The sequence below is a fragment of the Dryobates pubescens genome, chromosome 25 (assembly GCF_014839835.1).
Source record: "Dryobates pubescens isolate bDryPub1 chromosome 25, bDryPub1.pri, whole genome shotgun sequence".
In the NCBI taxonomy this organism is placed as follows: Eukaryota; Metazoa; Chordata; class Aves; order Piciformes; family Picidae; genus Dryobates; species Dryobates pubescens.
Window position 1 is genome coordinate 16355037 of NC_071636.1, and position 15507 is coordinate 16370543.

Sequence of the window (15507 nt, forward strand, 5' to 3'; positions counted from 1 at the left end):
GGCGGGGCCGGGCGGCTCAGAGGCGCAGCACGTAGGAGTCGCTGTGGGTCAGGTACCGCACCCAGCGCTGGGGGGCGCCGCCGGGCCCCCCGCCCGGGGCCCGCAGGAAGCGCACCCGCAGCCCCGAGCAGGTGGCCCCTGGCAGCTCGAAGCTGAGGGCGGCAGGGCCCAGCTCCAGCAGCGCCCCCGGGCCTGGCACTGCCATCTGCGGGGCAGGGCACAGCAGCTGGCACCGGCAGGGCACAGCCCCAGCCCCCTGCCAGGGAGAGGGCCCCAGAGCGACCCCAGCAGGGCACAGGAGGTCCCCAGAGTGACCCCAGCAGGCACAGGAGGTCCCCAGAGTGACCCCAGAGTGATGCCAGCAGGTACAGGAGGTCCCCAGTGACCCCAGAATGACCCCCAGAGCGACCCCAGCAGGCACAGGAGGTCCCCAGAGTGACCCCAGAGTGATGCCAGCAGGTACAGGAGGTCCCCAGTGACCCCAGCATCACCCCCAGAGTGACCCCAGTAGGGCACAGGAGGTCCCCAGTGACCCCAGCATGACCCCCAAAGTGACCCCAGCAGGGCACAGGAGGTCCCCAGAGTGACCCCAGCATGACCCCCAGCATGGCCCCCAGCAGGGCACAGGAGGTCCCCAGAGTGACCCCAGCATGACCCCCAGAGTGACCCCAGCAGGGCACAGGAGGTCCCCAGAGTGACCCCAGCATGGCCCCCAGCATGACCCCCAGCAGGGCACAGGAGGTCCCCAGAGTGACCCCAGAGTGACCCCCAGCATGGCCCCCAGCATGACCCCCAGCAGGGCACAGGAGGCCCCCCGGGAGCTCTCACCTTGAAGGTGGCAGCAAGCTGGGAGCCCCCCTGGCACCGTGGGATGCTCCAGCACAGGGACTTGGTGCCAGGCTGCAGCTCTGCCGTCTGCTCAGGGCTGCTCAGCTCCTGTGCCAGGCTGGGGGGGGTAAGGGGGGGTCAGGGGGACATGCAGGCCCCCGACCCCCCCATCGGGGGACAGGCCCCAGGCAGCTCCTCACCTGCTCACCCCCTTGGGCACCGGTAGCTGCAGGCGGACGTTGAGAGCTTGGCTGCAAGTTGGGGGTGGGGACAGGGGTCAGGATCTGCCCTGCCCCCCCCCCCACCCCGCCACTCCCACCCCCCTTCAGGGACCCCCAGGCCCCCCCAGCCCCCCTCAGCCTTCACCTTTTAGGGGGGAGGTCACAGCGCAGCTTCAGGTAGAGCCGGAGCCTGCCGGGGCAGGGAGGGGATGCTCAGACCGGGCTCCCAGCAGGGCCTGGGGGGCCCAGGGGGGATCTGGGGGCCTGGGAAGGTCAGGTTTGGGGTGCAGCCCCCCCCGGGGGGGGGTCAGGCTTGGGGTGCAGCTCCCCCTCACCTCCCCGTGGGGTCCTGGTCCACGGTGGGGAAGAGGCGGAAGGGCAGCGGCGTGGGGGTGTCGTCTGCCAGCTGGTACTGCATGAGGGTGAGCTGGGAGGGGGAGAGGGGCTCAGGGGGGGGTCCCCCAGCACCCCCTGCCATCCCCCCCCCCCCCGATCCCCTGCCCCTCACCTCCCCCTGTCCCGGGGTGACCTTCAGCACTCTGCCGCTCTGGAACTCGTCCAGCTGCACGCAGCTGTGGAAGCTGCAGTCGTCCACCCGCACCGGGGTGCCGTAGCCTGCGGGCACCAGCAGCTGCTGGGGGCGCTGGGGGGCAGCGGGGAGGGGGCTGGGGGCGCCGGGGGGCAGCGGGGAGGGGGCTGGGGGCGCCGGGGAGGGCACTCACCCCTCAGCTCCGATTTGCCCACGCAGAACTCCTCTGTCAGCCCAATACGCAGCTCTGGGGACAACCCGGGGTGACAGCAGGGACCCCTGGGACCCCAGACCCCCCTGGTCCAGAACTCCGGAGCCCCCCCACGACCCCAGAGCCCCCCCCCCCCCGAGCCCTCCCTGGGTCCAGAACCACTGAGCTGCCCCTGGGCCCCCAGAGCCCTCCCTGGAACCCACAACCCCAGAGCCCCCCCAGGACCCAAGAGCCTCCCAGGTCCCCAGAGTGCCTCATGTCCCCGTTGCCCCCTAGGGTCGCAAAGCCACCTGGGACCCCAACAGCCCCCCCCCCCCCGGTCCTCCCAGGACCCCAGAGCCCCCCTCAAGGACCCCAGAGATGTGCCCCTGTACCCCCACAGCTGGGCATGAAGCTCTTGAGGCGAATCTCCCCCTGGACGTCGACCTTCATGGGGGTGCCCTGGGGAGAGGGGGCATGGGGACAGCTGGGGACACTCATGGGGTGCTGGGGACACTCATGGGGTGCTTGGGGGTCCCCACCCCTGCTCACGTTGGCAGCGATGACCACAGTCAGTCTCTCCACCACGTCCACGAAGATCTCATTCCTGGAGCCCTGTGAGCAGGGGAGGGCGGCAGAAGGGGCCCGGGGGGAGTCACGCAGGGGGGGAGTCACGCAGGGGGGGTGTCACAGCGGGGGGGCCGCGCGGGGGGGGCGCGGGGGTCCCACCTGCTCGCCGTGCATCGGCAGCACCGGGCGGCTGGCGGCCGAGCCGGGGGCCACGCGGCTCTGCTGCGTCTCGGCCCCGAACTGCAACGACAGCGGCGGGGAGGCGACGCTGGGGGGGCCCGGGGGGGGGGATCTGGGGTGCCCGGGGAGGGGCCGGGGTCCCCCCCCGCGCCTCACCAGCCCGATGGAGCCCAGGTCCAGCAGGCTGAAGGGCTTGGTGGCCACAGGCTCCACGTGCAGGAGGTTGCGCAGGACCTCGGCCGAGGTAGTCTGGATGTAGCCATGGTCCTGGGGAGCGGTTGGGGGGTCCTGGTCACCCCCCAGCATTGTTCCCAGCATCCCACAGAGGGGGTCCCTGGCGCCCCCCTTGAGCTGTGCCCCCACAGCCCTCGGCCGCCCCTGCCGAGCTCCCCGAGACGTGCCTCAGCACCCCGGGGAGGTTCCCAGCCCCCCCCAGCCTGTCCCCATGTCCCCAGGGGTCTCTGTCCCAGCCCCCCCGGGGTGCCCCTGCCCCCAGCCCCACCGGGGGCGCCCCCGTCCCCAGCCCCCCCCGGGGGCGCCCCCGTCCCCACCACCATCTCGTCCAGCAGCTCGCAGATCAGAGCGAAGTTGCCGCCGACGCTCTTCTCGCTCAGGGGGCCGCAGAAGTCCCTCAGCAGCGACACCAACCTGCAGCGGGGGGACAGGGGGGGAGACCCCCACCGCCGTCAGGGGGTCGTGGCCTCCCCGGCCCCCGGCCCCCCCCCCGCGCCCCCCCGCGTCACCTGTTGAGGAACTCGACCAAGGCGAAGGGAGAGGTCCCTGCGCCGCTGCTGGTGGCCACGAAGTACAGCCCCGCGTGCCGCACGTGCACGAAGTGGTGGCCGTCGTGGGTCTGGGGGTCGCGGAGGTGTCACCCCCGCCGCGGGACACCCCCGTGTCCCCCCCCCCCCCGGCGTCCCCCCAGCTCACCATGAAGACGGGGGCTTGGTCCCCCCGCAGCGCCGTCACCCGCCGGTAGAAGCTGTCGGTGAGCTCCGTGCCGCTGCCGGGGCAGTCCCCGCGGACTGGGCGGCGTAGGGGGGGTTAAGGACCATAACGGGGCACACGGGGGTGGGGGTGGCGGGGACCCCTCCCCCCAGAGCGGCAGGGTAGGGAGTGGGAGTGGGGGGATACAATCCTTGTGGATCAAGGGATCCCCCTTGGAGGAGAGGATGAAGAGCTGCGAGAGCATCGCCGGCTGGGGGCGGCGGGGAGCTGAGCCCCCCCGGGCACCTGCAACACCCCACAGCCGTGAGACCCCACCCCACCCCGGGCACCTGCAACACCTCACAGCCGTGAGACCCCACCCGGGCACCAGGAGCACCCCACAGCCGTAAGACCCCCCCCCGGGCACCTGCAACACCCCACAGCCGTAAGACCCCCCCCCGGGCACCTGCAACACCCCACAGCCGTGAGACCCCCCCCCCCCCCCCCGGGCACCTGCAGCACCCCACAGCCGTGAGACCCCCCCCCCGGGCACCTGCAACACCCCACAGCCGTGAGACCCCCACCCGGGCACCAGGAGCACCCCACAGCCGTGAGACTCCCCTCCCCCGGGCACCTGCAGCACCCCACAGCCGTGAGACCCCCCCCCCCGGGCACCTGCAACACTCCACAGCCGTGAGACCCCCACCCGGGCACCAGGAGCACCCCACAGCCGTGAGACCCCCCGGGCACCTGCAACACCCCACAGCCGTGAGACCCCCCCCGGGTACATGGAACACCCCACAGCCGTGAAACCCCTCCCGAGCCCCCCAGCACCCCAAGCGCCGCCCAGCACCCTTGAGCCCCTCCCAGGGCACCCTGAGCATCCTGCCCGCAGCCTGTGCCCTCCCCCGCGGCGCCCCTGAGCCCCCCCGAAGCCGCCCCGGACGCACCGGGTCGTGGCCCCTTTAAGCGAGGTCCTGTCCCGCAGGCCCCCGCCCCTTCCGGTCACGTGACACCGCCGGCAAGGGGCGGGACCCAGGCCTGGCCGCGCCGCACCGCGATTGGTCCGGGGTGGGCCTGGCCTCGCCCCGCATCGCGATTGGTCCGGGATCGGCGGGGTGGGCGTGGCTCGGCCCCGCGCCGCGCCGCTGGCCGTCACGTGGTGCTTCTTTTCGCGCCACTTTTGCCTGCAGCTGGCGGGAGACGGCCGCGGCACCGGGAGCGGCGGGGAACCGGCGCCGGACGTGACGTCACCTGGAGCGAACCGGCTCGGGAACCCTCCCCGCCATGGCGCCGCGCGACTATGCCGCCGATAAAGGTTGGGAGGGGAGCGGTGCCGGGAGATCGCAGGGTGTGGGAGGGTGAAAGCCGGGAGACAGGGTCCGGTGCACCGGCACCGACATCGCGCACCCTCCACCCTCATCTTCTCCTTCCCCTTTTCCTTCTCAGAGAAGCTGAAGCGGTTCCTGGAGGAATTCTACCGGGATGGTCCCGACGGGAAGAAGGAGTTTCCGTACCGAACGCAGCTGGTAAGACACCGGGACCAGAGGAGGGCAGCGGGGGAAGAACCGGGAGACAGCCGCACACCACCCCCGCGCTCCGTGCGGCCGCCCCGGCGGCACCCTTCCCCCGCTGCACCTCCAGCTGCTGGCACCTTCGTCTGCTGGCATAGCAGCCCCGTCCCGGCCGGTGGTCCGGGGGTGGGGGAGCTCAGCGGGTGGCGGGAGGGGGCTCAGGGGTCCCTCGCGTCTGCCCCGCAGGAGGCCTTGGCGCACCGGGAGCAGGTGGCGCTCTACGTGGCCCTGGACGACTTGGCCGAGGACGAGCCGGAGCTGGCCGAGGCCGCCTGCGAGAATGCGCGGCGCTACGCGCGGCTGTGCGGGGACGCGGTGCAGGAGCTGCTGCCGCGCTATCGCCACCGGGAGGTGACTGGCGCCGTGCCCGCGGGCCCCTGCCTGGGACCGTGGCGTACCGTGGGCGGGGGTCACCCCCCCACGTTGTCCCCCTGGCCCCTCCTGTCCCTGTGACCCCCCCCGTGACACCCCCCCCCTCCCCCCCGTGTCCTTGTCCCCCGCAGGTGACCCGCAGGGACGCCCTGGATGTGTTCATCGAGCACCGGCTGCTGCTGGAGCAGCGGGGCCGGGATGGGGAGGGGCACATCCGAGACCCCCACAACCGGTACCCCCCCGAGCTGCTGCGGCGTTTGTGAGTGACCCCGAGACCCGCCCCGGCCCCCTAGCCTAAGCTCCCGCCCCCCACTTACCCTCTCCCCCCGGCAGCGAGCTGTATTTCCTCGCCCCCTCCTCGGCCAAGCCGCTGCGGATCCGGGAGGTGCGGGCGGGCAGCGTGGGACACCTGGTGACCATCCGCGGAGTCGTGACCAGGACCACCGAGGTGCAGCCGCGGCTGCTGGTGGCCACCTACAGCTGTGACCAGTGCGGGGCCGAGACCTACCAGCCGGTAGGCAGCGGGGGCGGTTGAGGGGGATCCCGGCCCGGCTCGGCCCGGTCAGGCCCGGCTGACCCCGCGGTGCCCCCAGATCGAGTCCGAGAGCTTCACGCCGCTGCTGCTGTGCCCCAGCCGCGAGTGCCAGCAGGACCGGGCCGGGGGCCGCCTGTACCTGCAGAGCAGGGGCTCCAGGTTCCTCAAGTGCCAGGAGCTGAGGGTGCAGGAGCACGTGAGTGGGGGTCCTGCTGCTCTGCCCCAGGGTCCCTGGGCACCCCCAGCCTCTTCTGTCCCTACTGTTCTTCCTTCCTTGTATCCCTGGGCACCCACAGCCTCCTCTGTCTCTGCTGTTCTCCTCTTCTTGTACCCTGAGCACCAATGGTCTCTGTTCCCTGTGTCCCTCCTCCATCCCACATCTCCCCCAGCTTCCCCTCCCCATGCTGCTGTGCCAGGGAGGTGGCACTGGTGCCATGCTGCCCCCCTCCTCTTTCTCCCCCAGCACCTCAGGGGGGCAGTGGTGGCCCTAGGCTGTGTGTCATCACCCCTGGCCCAGGAGGTGCCCCCTCCCCATAGCTCTGCCCAGCCTGCACTGGGGCAGGGGTGGGCTGGGGGTGCTCTGGTGGCCTCCAGCTGTGCCCCCCTGTTGTCCCCCCAGAGTGACCAGGTGCCCGTGGGCCACCTGCCTCGCTCCATCACGGTGGTAGCCCAGGGGGAGAACACGAGGCTGGCCCAGCCCGGGGACCACGTCAGCGTCACCGGCGTCTTCCTGCCCCTGCTGCGCTCCGGCTTCCGGCAGCTGGCACAGGCAGGTGCCACCCCAGCCAGGGTACCGCTGGCGGGAGGGGAGCAGCCCTGCCCATCATCTCCTCCTGCGTGCAGGGGCTGCTCTCGGAGACCTTCCTGGAGGCTCACAGCATCGTGAGGATGAACAAAGGGGAGGAGGAGGAGGAAGGAGCGGAGCTGAGCGAGGAGGAGCTGAAGCAGATCACTGGTGAGGGCCCTGCCCGGCCTTGGGTGGTGGGCACCCAGCCCACTCCTGGTGGGCACCCAGCCCACGTGCTGCCCTCCTCGCCCTGCCAGAGGAGGACTTCTACGAGAAGCTGGCAGCCTCCATCGCCCCCGAGATCTACGGGCACGAGGACGTGAAGAAGGCTCTGCTGCTGCAGCTGGTGGGCGGCGTGGACCAGAACCCCCACGGCATGAGGATCCGGGGTGAGCCCAGGGCACGCCGCCCCCCGGGCTTGTGGGGCAGGGCGCAGGAGCTGGGCGGGGTCTCACCTCCCCTGCTCCCCCAGGCTCCATCCACATCTGCCTGATGGGGGACCCAGGTGTGGCCAAGTCCCAGCTGCTGTCCTACATCGACAGATTGGCCCCGCGCAGTGAGTGCCACACCCAGTGACCACACCCTGCCCCAGGGTTGCTCCTTAACTGCTCTGCCTCCTTGGCTCCCCCTGGGTCCCGCTGCCCGCAGCTGCCTCTGCCCCTTGTGCCAGGCCGGCACACGATGGGCGGTGGCTCCTCGGGTGCGGGGCTGATGGTGGTGGTGCTGCAGGACCTGGCCTTGGGGGCACTGACCCTGCGCCCTGTGCCGCCCTGTGCCCCCCTGCGCCCTGTGCCCCCCTGCGCCCTGGTGGCCCCTGGCCCCGCTCTGCACCCTCCTGCATCCTTATGCCTTCCTGACCCCGCCCTGTGCCCCCCTGTGCCCCCTTGCACCCTCCTGACCCTGCTCTGCGGCCCCGCTCTGTGCCACCCTGCACCCCCCTGCATCCTTATGCCCCCTTGTACCCTTGTGCCCTCCTGACCCTGCTCTGCGGCCCCGCTCTGCGCCACCCTGCACCCCCCTGCATCCTTGTGCCCCCTTGTACCCTTGTGCCCTCCTGACCCCGCTCTGCACCCTGTGCCCCCGTGCACCCTGTGCCCCCTGGCCCTGCTCTGCACCGCACCCCCCTGCACCCTGCGCCCCCCTGCACCCTTGTGCCCTCCTGACCCTGCTCTGCGCCCTGTGCCCCCCTGCGCCCCCATGCACCCTGCGCCCCCCGGCCCTGCACCCTGCGCCCCCCTGACCCCGCTCTGCGCCCCGTGCCAGGCCAGTACACGACGGGCCGGGGCTCGTCGGGCGCGGGGCTGACGGCGGCGGTGCTGCGGGACGCGGGCTCGGGGGCGCTGGCGCTGCAGGGCGGGGCGCTGGTGCTGGCGGACGGCGGCGTCTGCTGCATCGACGAGTTCGACAAGCTGCAGGACGGCGACCGGGCGGCCATCCACGAGGCCATGGAGCAGCAGACGGTGGCGGTGGCCAAGGCCGGGGTGCTGGCGCAGCTCAACGCCCGCTGCGCCGTGCTGGCCGCCGCCAACCCCGCCCTGGGCCGCTTCGACCCCGCCCGGGGCCTGCGCCGCAACCTGCAGCTGCCCCCGGCCCTGCTCTCCCGCTTCGACCTCCTCTGGCTGCTGCGCGACCGCCCGGACCGCGGCACCGACCTCAGGTGGGCGCTGGGCAGGGGGCTGGGCAGGGGGCTAGGAGGCGCTGTGGGACTGCTCAGCGTCCTCTGGCTACCGTGGGACCGCCCGCCCGGACCGCGGCACCCACCTCAGGTGGGCGCGGGGCGTGGAGCGCTGGGTATGGGGTCCCGGGTGTGGGGTGTACCAGGGAGGGCCCTGGGTGGCTGTGGGGGTCCTGGCCACCCCTAGCGGCATCCTGTGCCCCCCCAGGCTGGCACAGCACATCACCTACGTGCACCAGCACAGCCGGCAGCCGCCCAGCGCCCTGCAGCCCCTCGACATGCGCCTGATGAGGTGACCCTGCCCCCCGTGTGCCCCTCCTGCTGTGTGCCCCTCCTGCCCTTCTGCTCCTGTGTGCCCTTCCTGCTCCCCCTGTGCCCTTCCTGCCCCCGTGTGCCCCTCCTGCTGTGTGCCCTTCCTGCCCTTCCTGCCCCCATGTGCCCTTCCTGCCCCCGTGTGCCCTTCATCTCCCCTGCTCCCCCTCCCCACCTCCCTGCTGCCTGCACGTTGCTCTCCCCCCATCTTGCTCGCCCTGTCCCTGGGCCGTGCCAGGCCCTGCCCCTGACCCTGTCCCCGTGCCCAGGCGCTACCTGGCCCTGTGCCGCCGCCGCCGCCCGGTGGTCCCTCCCCAGCTGGCAGAGTTCCTGACCGCTGCCTACGTGGAGCTGCGGCGAGAGGCCAGGGAGAGCCCCGATGCCACCTTCACCTGTGCCAGGACCCTGCTGGGCATCCTGCGCCTCTCCACCGCCCTGGTACGCAGCCCGGGGGCAGGGAGGGGACAGGGGCGGCTGGGGGCGTCCTGCAGCTGGGCATGGCCCAGGGGCACAGCTGGGTGGCATCCTGATGCCCTCCCCACCCTGGGGCCCCATGCTGGGGACAAAGCAGGGCTGAGGCACAGGAAGGGACCTTAGGCCTTGCCTTGTGCCCCTCCTGAGCTGAGCGCCCCGGGGGGCTGCTGCGGGTGGGGGACGGCTGCCTGGCACCGGGGTGGCACTGCCCCTGCTCTCCCTGCAGGCCAGGCTGAGGCTGGGGGAGGTGGTGGAGAAGGAGGATGTCAGTGAGGCCATCAGGCTGCTGGAGATGTCCAAGGAGTCGCTGCAGGGGGACAAGGGCCAGCAGAGCCGGTGAGGGGCACCTGGGCTCTCTGCAGGGGGGGTGGGGGCACTGCCAGGGTCACCCTCACCCTGTCCCCAGGGCACCTGCAGGGGGGGTGGGGGTGGTGGCAGCACTGGGGGGGCCTTGCCCCCCTTGTACCCTGGGGGCGCCACGGGGTGGGGGCAGTGCCAAGGGTCCCCTTTGCCCATCCCTGGGGGGGTGGCACCAAGGTCCCCTTCCTCCCTAGGGTCACCACGGGGGGGGGGGTGGCAGTGCCAAGGTGCCCCAGGGCCAGCCGGGGGGGGGGGGGAGGGCACAAAGGGCACGGGGCGGCCCCTCCCCCCGCCCTGACCCCTGTGCCCTCCCCCAGGGCCCAGCGCCCTGCCGACGCCATCTTCGCGGCGCTGCGGCAGCTGGCGGGGGCCGGGGCGGCGCCGCGGGGCGTGCCCCACGCCGAGGCCCTGCAGCGCTGCCTGGCCAAGGGCTTCACCGCGGCGCAGCTGGAGGAGGCCCTGGAGGAGCTGCAGGAGCTGAACGTGGTGCAGCTCAACGCTGCCCGCAGCAGGATCACCTTCCTCTGAGCTGGCAGCGCGCCGGGGGCTGCCCCTGGCACCCCACTGCCTGCCCCGGGGCTGCCCCTGCACCCCACTGCCTGCCCCGGGGCTGCCCCTGCACCCCACTGCCTGCCCCGGGGCTGCCCCTGCACCCCAGACCTGCTCCTGGCACCCCGGGGCTGCCCCTGGCACCCCACTGCCTGCCCCGGGGCTGCCCCTGCACCCCACTGCCTGCCCAGGGGCTGCCCCTGTACCCCAGACCTGCCCCTGGCACCCCACTGCCTGCCCCGGGGCTGCCCCTGCACCCCACTGCCTGCCCCGGGGCTGCCCCTGCACCCCAGACCTGCTCCTGGCACCCCACTGCCTGCCCCGGGGCTGCCCCTGCACCCCACTGCCTGCCCAGGGGCTGCCCCTGGCACCCCCCTGCCTGCCCCGGGGCTGCCCCTGCACCCCACTGCCTGCCCCTGGCACCCCGGGGCTGCCCCTGGCACCCCTCTGCCTGCCCCGGGGCTGCCCCTGCACCCCACTGCCTGCCCCTGGCACCCCCCTGCCTGCCCAGGGGCTGCCCCTGCACCCCACTGCCTGCCCAGGGGCGCCCCGGGGCTGCCCCTGCTGCCGGGGACCCTCCAGCCCTGCTCCTGAGCTCCCCCCAGAGGCCTGCCTTGGGTCCAGGCCCTGTTGGCTCTCTGCCTTCTCCCCCCCGCCCCCCCCATTGACTTTTTTACCAATAAAACTTTTTCTGTGTGATTTTGGCAACAGTGACCACGCCTCTCTGCCCTCCCTCCCCCCCCCCCCCTTTCCCCCCTCCTCCCTCATGCCCCCTTCCCCCCTCCCTCTCCCTCCTCCCTCATCCCCCCTTCCCCCCTCCCTCACCCTCCCCCCTCTCCCCCTCCCTGCCCCCTCTCTCACCCCCCCCCCCCCCCCCCCCTCACCCCCCCTTTCCCCCTCCCTCCCTCCCCCTCACCCCTACCCCCCCAGCTGCATCACTCAGCTCTGCTCTCCTCCTCCTGCTGCTTTATTGGGGTTGGGTGGGGAGGGGCAGGCCGGGGGGGGTTCCCTCACCCCGGGGGGGGCTCCCCTCCCCCGGGGGGGGGTCCCGGGGCAGCCCCTAGAAGAAGAGCCCCCGCATGCGGCGGCCCAGCCCCTGCCGGTCGTAGAGGACGTTGAACTTGTTGACGAACTGGTTCATGGTGTTGCAGGCCTTGGTGATGGTGCCCAGGTAGGCCATCAGCCCCACGTCGTTGCATTGCTGGGGGGCACAGGGTGGGCTCGGGGGGGGGGCACCGGGGGAGCCCCGGGGCCGGGCTGCCCCTCCCCCAGCCGGCCGCAGCCGCTCCCAGTGCCTGCGCCGCCCCCGCGGGCTCCTGGCACCCCTCTGAGGCTCTGGGGTCCCCCCCCCAACTGTGGGACCTGGGGTCCCCTCCACCGTGGGACCTGGGGACACCCCCTGAGCGGGGCGGGGGCTGCAACTTTGATCTGGCTTCAGCCCCCACCACCCCCCCCCCAGGCCCTGCCCCAGGCCAACGGCTTTGACTCCACCACAGTGCCCACAGCAGGCCCTAGAGACTCCCCTGGGGTCACTGGGGACCTCTCCCCCTCCCCCCTGAGATTCTTGGGGACCCCCCCCCGGGCCTGGGGCCCCCCCAGGGCCACTCACATCATAGAAGTCTGTCTTGAACTTGTCGGTGCTGAGCACGGGCAGGCAGTGGCACAGCGCCGAGGCCTCCCGCAGGATCTCGTGGTTGAAGGGGACCTCACCTGGGGGCAGGGAGAGCTGGAGGGGGGGCAGCCGGGGGGGGGGGAGTGGGGGCACTTGGGGACCCCCCCTGGGGGCAGCCTGGGGCCGCCCTGGGCCGGCTCTGACCTGCCTGGGCAGCCCGGACGTACTCCAGGATGAGTCTCACTCTGCTGTGCAGCATCTTGATGGCGCTGTGCTGGGCCAGGAGGTGCTCAGCCACTGCCCGGGCAGGGATGGGGCAGGGATGGGGCAGGGATGGGGCAGGGGACAGGGACGGGGGACAGGGATGGGGCAGGGACCAGCAGCAGGGGCAGGGATGGGGCAGGGATGGGGCAGGGGACAGGGACCGGGCAGGGGACAGGGATGGGGCAGGGGACAGGGACGGGGGACAGGGATGGGACAGGGACAGGGGACAGGGACAGGGCAGGGGGCAGGGGATAGGGATGGGGCAGGGGACAGGGACGGGGGACAGGGATGGGGCAGGGACAGGGGACAGGGACGGGGCGGGGGGCAGGGGACAGGGATGGGGCAGGGACAGGGACGGGGCAGGGGACAGGGACGGGGTACAGGGATAGGGCAGGGGACAGGGACAGGAAGAGGGGCAGGGGGCAGTGCCAGGGAGAGCGGTAAGGCCAGAGGGCCAGGAGCAGAGGCCCAGGGATGAGCAGAAACAGGGAGGGGGAGCAAGGGACACTGTCAGGGCCAGTCCTCACAGGACATCAGAGCCCCCAAGGCCTGCCCAGGCCCTCCCCCCCTCCCCCCCCCAGCAGGGTCCCCTCCCAGGTCCCCTCCTGCCCTCCCCAGGTCCCCCCCAGTGCCTCTCAGTTCTCTCCAGTGAAGTTCTGCAGGTGGCCCCCGGTGCCCACCCAGAGCCCTGCAGTATCCCCTGGCGCCCCCTGCTGGAGCTCTGCCCCTGCCCCCCAGCCCCTCCCGGTGCCCTTTGGCGCCCCCTGCTGGAGCTCTGCCCCTGCCCCCCCTGGTGCCCACCAGTGCCCTTTGGCGCCCCCTGCTGGAGCTCTGCCCCTGCCCCCCCCGGTGCCCACCGGTGGAGCTCTCCCCCCCGCCGGTGGCGGTCATCCTGGCCACGTGGTCCACGCCGATCCTCTCGGCCTCCTCCGTGGCCAAGGTGTACGGCAGCTCCGCGAACAGCAGCGTGGCCTGGGGGGGCTCAGCCTCAGGGACCCCCCAGACCCAGACAGACCCCCCCCAGGAGCCCCCAGACCCAGACAGACCCCCCCCAGGAGCCCCCACACCCAGGAGCCCCCACACCCAGACAGACCCCCCCGCCCACCAGGAGCCCCCAGCTCCCTTCCTGCCCCATCCCCAGCAGCATTCTTCACCCCCCAGGACCTCCAGCTCCATTTCTCCCCTCCCCCAGCCTCATTTTTCCTCTCCAGGACCCCCCTCCCCCAGCCTCATTTCCTTCCCCCCAGGCCCCCTCCCCAGCTCCATTGTTTTACCCACCCAGGACCCCCCCAGCCCCCTCCCCCCTGCCTGGCCCCCAGCCCCATTCCCCCCCTGCCTGCCCCCCCAGCTCCACTGTCCCCCCCAGCACCCTCCCCGCAGCCCTCCCAGTCCCCTCCCCTCAGCTCCCCAGCCCCCTCCCCCCAGCCCCCAGCCCCCTCCCCCAGCCCCCTCCCCACCTCGCCGTTGATGATGTCGATCACAGACTCGAAGACGCTGACCGGCAGCTGGGGGGGGGACAAGAGGAGGCTTGGGGGAGGGGGCAGTATCCAGACCCCCCCAAACCCCCACACCCGGACTGGGGGGGGGCCCAGGGGGATCCTGGGGGTGTGTCCCCCCCCCCACTCACATCTGTGTGCTTGGTCATGGGGTTCAGCTTCAGGAAGAGAGGGCTCTCGATGATCTCACACACCTGGGGGGCACAGCGGGGGGCACAGCCTGGACCCTGCCCCAGGACCCCCCCCGGGGGCCCCCCCCGGCCCAAACAGCCCCCCCCGAGCCCCCCCCGGCCCCCTCCCCTCTCACCTGCTTGTGCACCTGGATGTCAGGGGGCTCTGGGGGCCCCCCAGTCGTGTACCAGCCCAGGAACTCCAGCTCCTTGAACACCTGCTTGACTGGGGGGAGCAGCGACCTCCAGGACCCCCCCCGACCCCCCAGGACCCCTCCAAGCCCCTCCTCGGGGTGTTCCTGGGGCCCTTGCAGCCCCCTCCCACGATCTCCCAGCCCTGCCCAGGCCCTTCCTAAGACCACCCAGCAACCCCAGGTCCCCTCCAGGCCACCCCCAGCCCCTCTAGGAGCCCCCAGGACCCCCCCCCCCCAGGGTGCTTCAGCCGACCCAGGAGTTCCTTCCAAGCCCCCAGACCCTCCTCGGGGTGTTCCCAGGGCCCTCGCAGCCCCTTCCCAAGACCCCCCCGGACCCCCTAGGAGCCCTCTAAGCCCCTTCCCAAGCCCCCCCAGCCCCCCCCCCGGACCCCGTGGGAGCCCCCCCGCCCCTCACACTGCTCCTCCTTGGTGTAGTAGTACTCCTTGTCGATCAGGACGTGGCCGTCCACGGCGTGGGCCAGCAGCTCGAAGCTGTTCATCACCTCGATGTTCCTCCCCTCCTGACGCCCAATCAGGGCCCCGATCACTGGGGGGGCACAGGGGGGCACGGGGGGGGGACACTGAAGACCCTCCACACACACCCGCAACCCCCCCCACACACACAACCCCCCCCCCCTGCGCCCACCCACAGGCTGCCCTGGGGAAGGGTTGGGAGGGGCATCGGGGGGCTCGGGGGGGCTGGAGGGGCTTGGGGAGGGGTCGGGGAGGGGTCCTTGGGGGTCCCAAAGAGGTCCTGGGGTCTTAGAAGGGACTCCAAGGAGCTCCTGGGAAGTCTTGAGGTAGTCCTGGAGGGATCCTGAGAGGCTCTGGGAGGGGTCTTGGGGATCCCCGAGGCTGGAAGGGTCCCTGGGGGTCCGGGGGGGTCCCTGGGGGTCTGGAAGGGTCCCTGGGGGTCCGGGGGGGGGGGTCCCTGGGGGTCTGGAAGGGTCCATGGGGGTCTCTGTGGCTTTCGGGGGCTCCCTGTGGGTCCGGGGCGTCCCTAGGGGCCAGGGGGGGTCCCTGGGGGTCTCTGTGGCTTTCGGGGGGGTCTCTGTGGGTCCGGGGGGTCCCTGGGGGTCTCTGTGGCTTTCGGGGGGGTCCCCGCGGGTACCCTGCGCCGGACGCCCCTCCTGCGAGCGCAGCCGGATCCAGTGGTCGGAGATGTTGAGGATCACCAAGGGGTGCAGCGCGACCGACACCGAGCCCGTGACGCCCCCGGCCATCACCGACGGCGCGGCTGCGGGAGCGGGCAGCGGCGGGGCCGTCAGCGGCGCCGGGCCCGGCTCGGGCCCGGGTTAGCCCCGGCGCGCCCCCGCTCCAGCCCTGCTCGGCCCCGGCTCGGTACCTGCCACGTCCACCTCCATGCCGCCGGCCCCGTTGCTACCCGCCGCCGAGGACGAGCCCCCGGCCGCCGCCGCCGCCATCTTGGCCCCGGGCTGAGCCTCCGCGGCCACCGTACGGGGGCGGGGCCGGGGGCTGAGCAGGGCCAGTGGGCGGAGCGGGGCCAGGGCGGGACCAGGGGGCGGAGACTGTGGACGAGGCGGGGCCGAGCAGAGTCAGCGGCGGGGCGGAGCCTGTGGACGGGGCGGGCCAGCGGGCTGAGCAGCCAGCGGGCGGGGCGGAGCCTGTGGACGGGGCGGGCCAGCGGGCTGAGCAGCCAGCGGGCGGGGCGGGGCCAGCGGGCGGGG

The 15507-nt window shown here is 72.8% G+C and overlaps 3 protein-coding genes across 5 annotated transcripts; 1 reads left to right on the forward strand and 2 right to left on the reverse strand.

The window, feature by feature from the left end:
- Positions 1-14: 14 nt before the first annotated feature.
- AP4M1 (adaptor related protein complex 4 subunit mu 1) lies at positions 15-4460 on the reverse strand. Of its 3 annotated transcripts, XM_054173004.1 has the most exons (16): positions 4396-4460; positions 3653-3751; positions 3449-3543; positions 3262-3371; positions 3070-3166; positions 2675-2785; positions 2498-2578; positions 2321-2383; positions 2164-2230; positions 1772-1804; positions 1558-1664; positions 1385-1476; positions 1195-1239; positions 1029-1079; positions 829-946; positions 15-205 (listed from the first exon to the last, which is right to left on the reverse strand). In XM_054173004.1, the coding sequence occupies exons 2-16, from the start codon at positions 3708-3710 to the stop codon at positions 17-19; spliced, it is 1317 nt and encodes a 438-aa protein (XP_054028979.1). In that variant the 5' UTR covers positions 3711-3751; positions 4396-4460; the 3' UTR covers positions 15-16. The 3 variants fall into 3 exon arrangements, with proteins under 3 accessions (XP_054028979.1, XP_054028980.1, XP_054028981.1); XM_054173005.1 differs by lacking the exon at positions 4396-4460 and having other exon boundaries at positions 3073-3166; positions 3653-3773; XM_054173006.1 differs by lacking the exons at positions 2498-2578; positions 2675-2785; positions 4396-4460 and having other exon boundaries at positions 3653-3773.
- Positions 4461-4732: 272 nt separating this feature from the next.
- Positions 4733-10069, forward strand: MCM7 (minichromosome maintenance complex component 7). Its single transcript, XM_054172854.1, has 15 exons — positions 4733-4763; positions 4895-4974; positions 5206-5370; positions 5523-5650; positions 5725-5905; positions 5985-6122; positions 6546-6695; positions 6770-6881; positions 6971-7102; positions 7186-7269; positions 7977-8370; positions 8597-8680; positions 8970-9138; positions 9401-9510; positions 9852-10069. Exons 1-15 carry the CDS (start codon positions 4733-4735, stop codon positions 10060-10062), a joined length of 2169 nt encoding a protein of 722 aa, XP_054028829.1. The 3' UTR covers positions 10063-10069.
- A 1067-nt stretch (positions 10070-11136) lies between these two features.
- Positions 11137-15267, reverse strand: COPS6 (COP9 signalosome subunit 6). Its single transcript, XM_054173051.1, has 10 exons — positions 15165-15267; positions 14931-15056; positions 14235-14366; positions 13763-13851; positions 13587-13649; positions 13417-13464; positions 12817-12931; positions 11900-11992; positions 11693-11793; positions 11137-11284 (listed from the first exon to the last, which is right to left on the reverse strand). The coding sequence occupies exons 1-10, from the start codon at positions 15241-15243 to the stop codon at positions 11144-11146; spliced, it is 987 nt and encodes a 328-aa protein (XP_054029026.1). The 5' UTR covers positions 15244-15267; the 3' UTR covers positions 11137-11143.
- Between the last annotated feature and the right edge of the window lie 240 nt (positions 15268-15507).

Coding starts and splice junctions, on each gene's coding strand:
- AP4M1 (XM_054173004.1), bottom strand. CDS start 3,710: ATGCTCTCGCAGCTCTTCATCCTCTCCTCCAAGGGGGATCCCTTGATC. Junction 1,665..1,771: donor GGGCAAATCGGAGCTGAGGG/GTGAGTGCCCTC, acceptor TGGTGCCCGCAG/GCTACGGCACCCCGGTGCGG. Junction 1,477..1,557: donor TCACCCCGGGACAGGGGGAG/GTGAGGGGCAGG, acceptor TCCCCCTCCCAG/CTCACCCTCATGCAGTACCA.
- COPS6 (XM_054173051.1), bottom strand. CDS start 15,243: ATGGCGGCGGCGGCGGCCGGGGGCTCGTCCTCGGCGGCGGGTAGCAAC. Junction 13,650..13,762: donor ACATCCAGGTGCACAAGCAG/GTGAGAGGGGAG, acceptor TGTGCCCCCCAG/GTGTGTGAGATCATCGAGAG. Junction 13,465..13,586: donor CCATGACCAAGCACACAGAT/GTGAGTGGGGGG, acceptor TCCCCCCCCCAG/CTGCCGGTCAGCGTCTTCGA.
- MCM7 (XM_054172854.1), top strand. CDS start 4,733: ATGGCGCCGCGCGACTATGCCGCCGATAAAG. Junction 7,270..7,976: donor CGACAGATTGGCCCCGCGCA/GTGAGTGCCACA, acceptor GCCCCGTGCCAG/GCCAGTACACGACGGGCCGG. Junction 9,511..9,851: donor GACAAGGGCCAGCAGAGCCG/GTGAGGGGCACC, acceptor GCCCTCCCCCAG/GGCCCAGCGCCCTGCCGACG.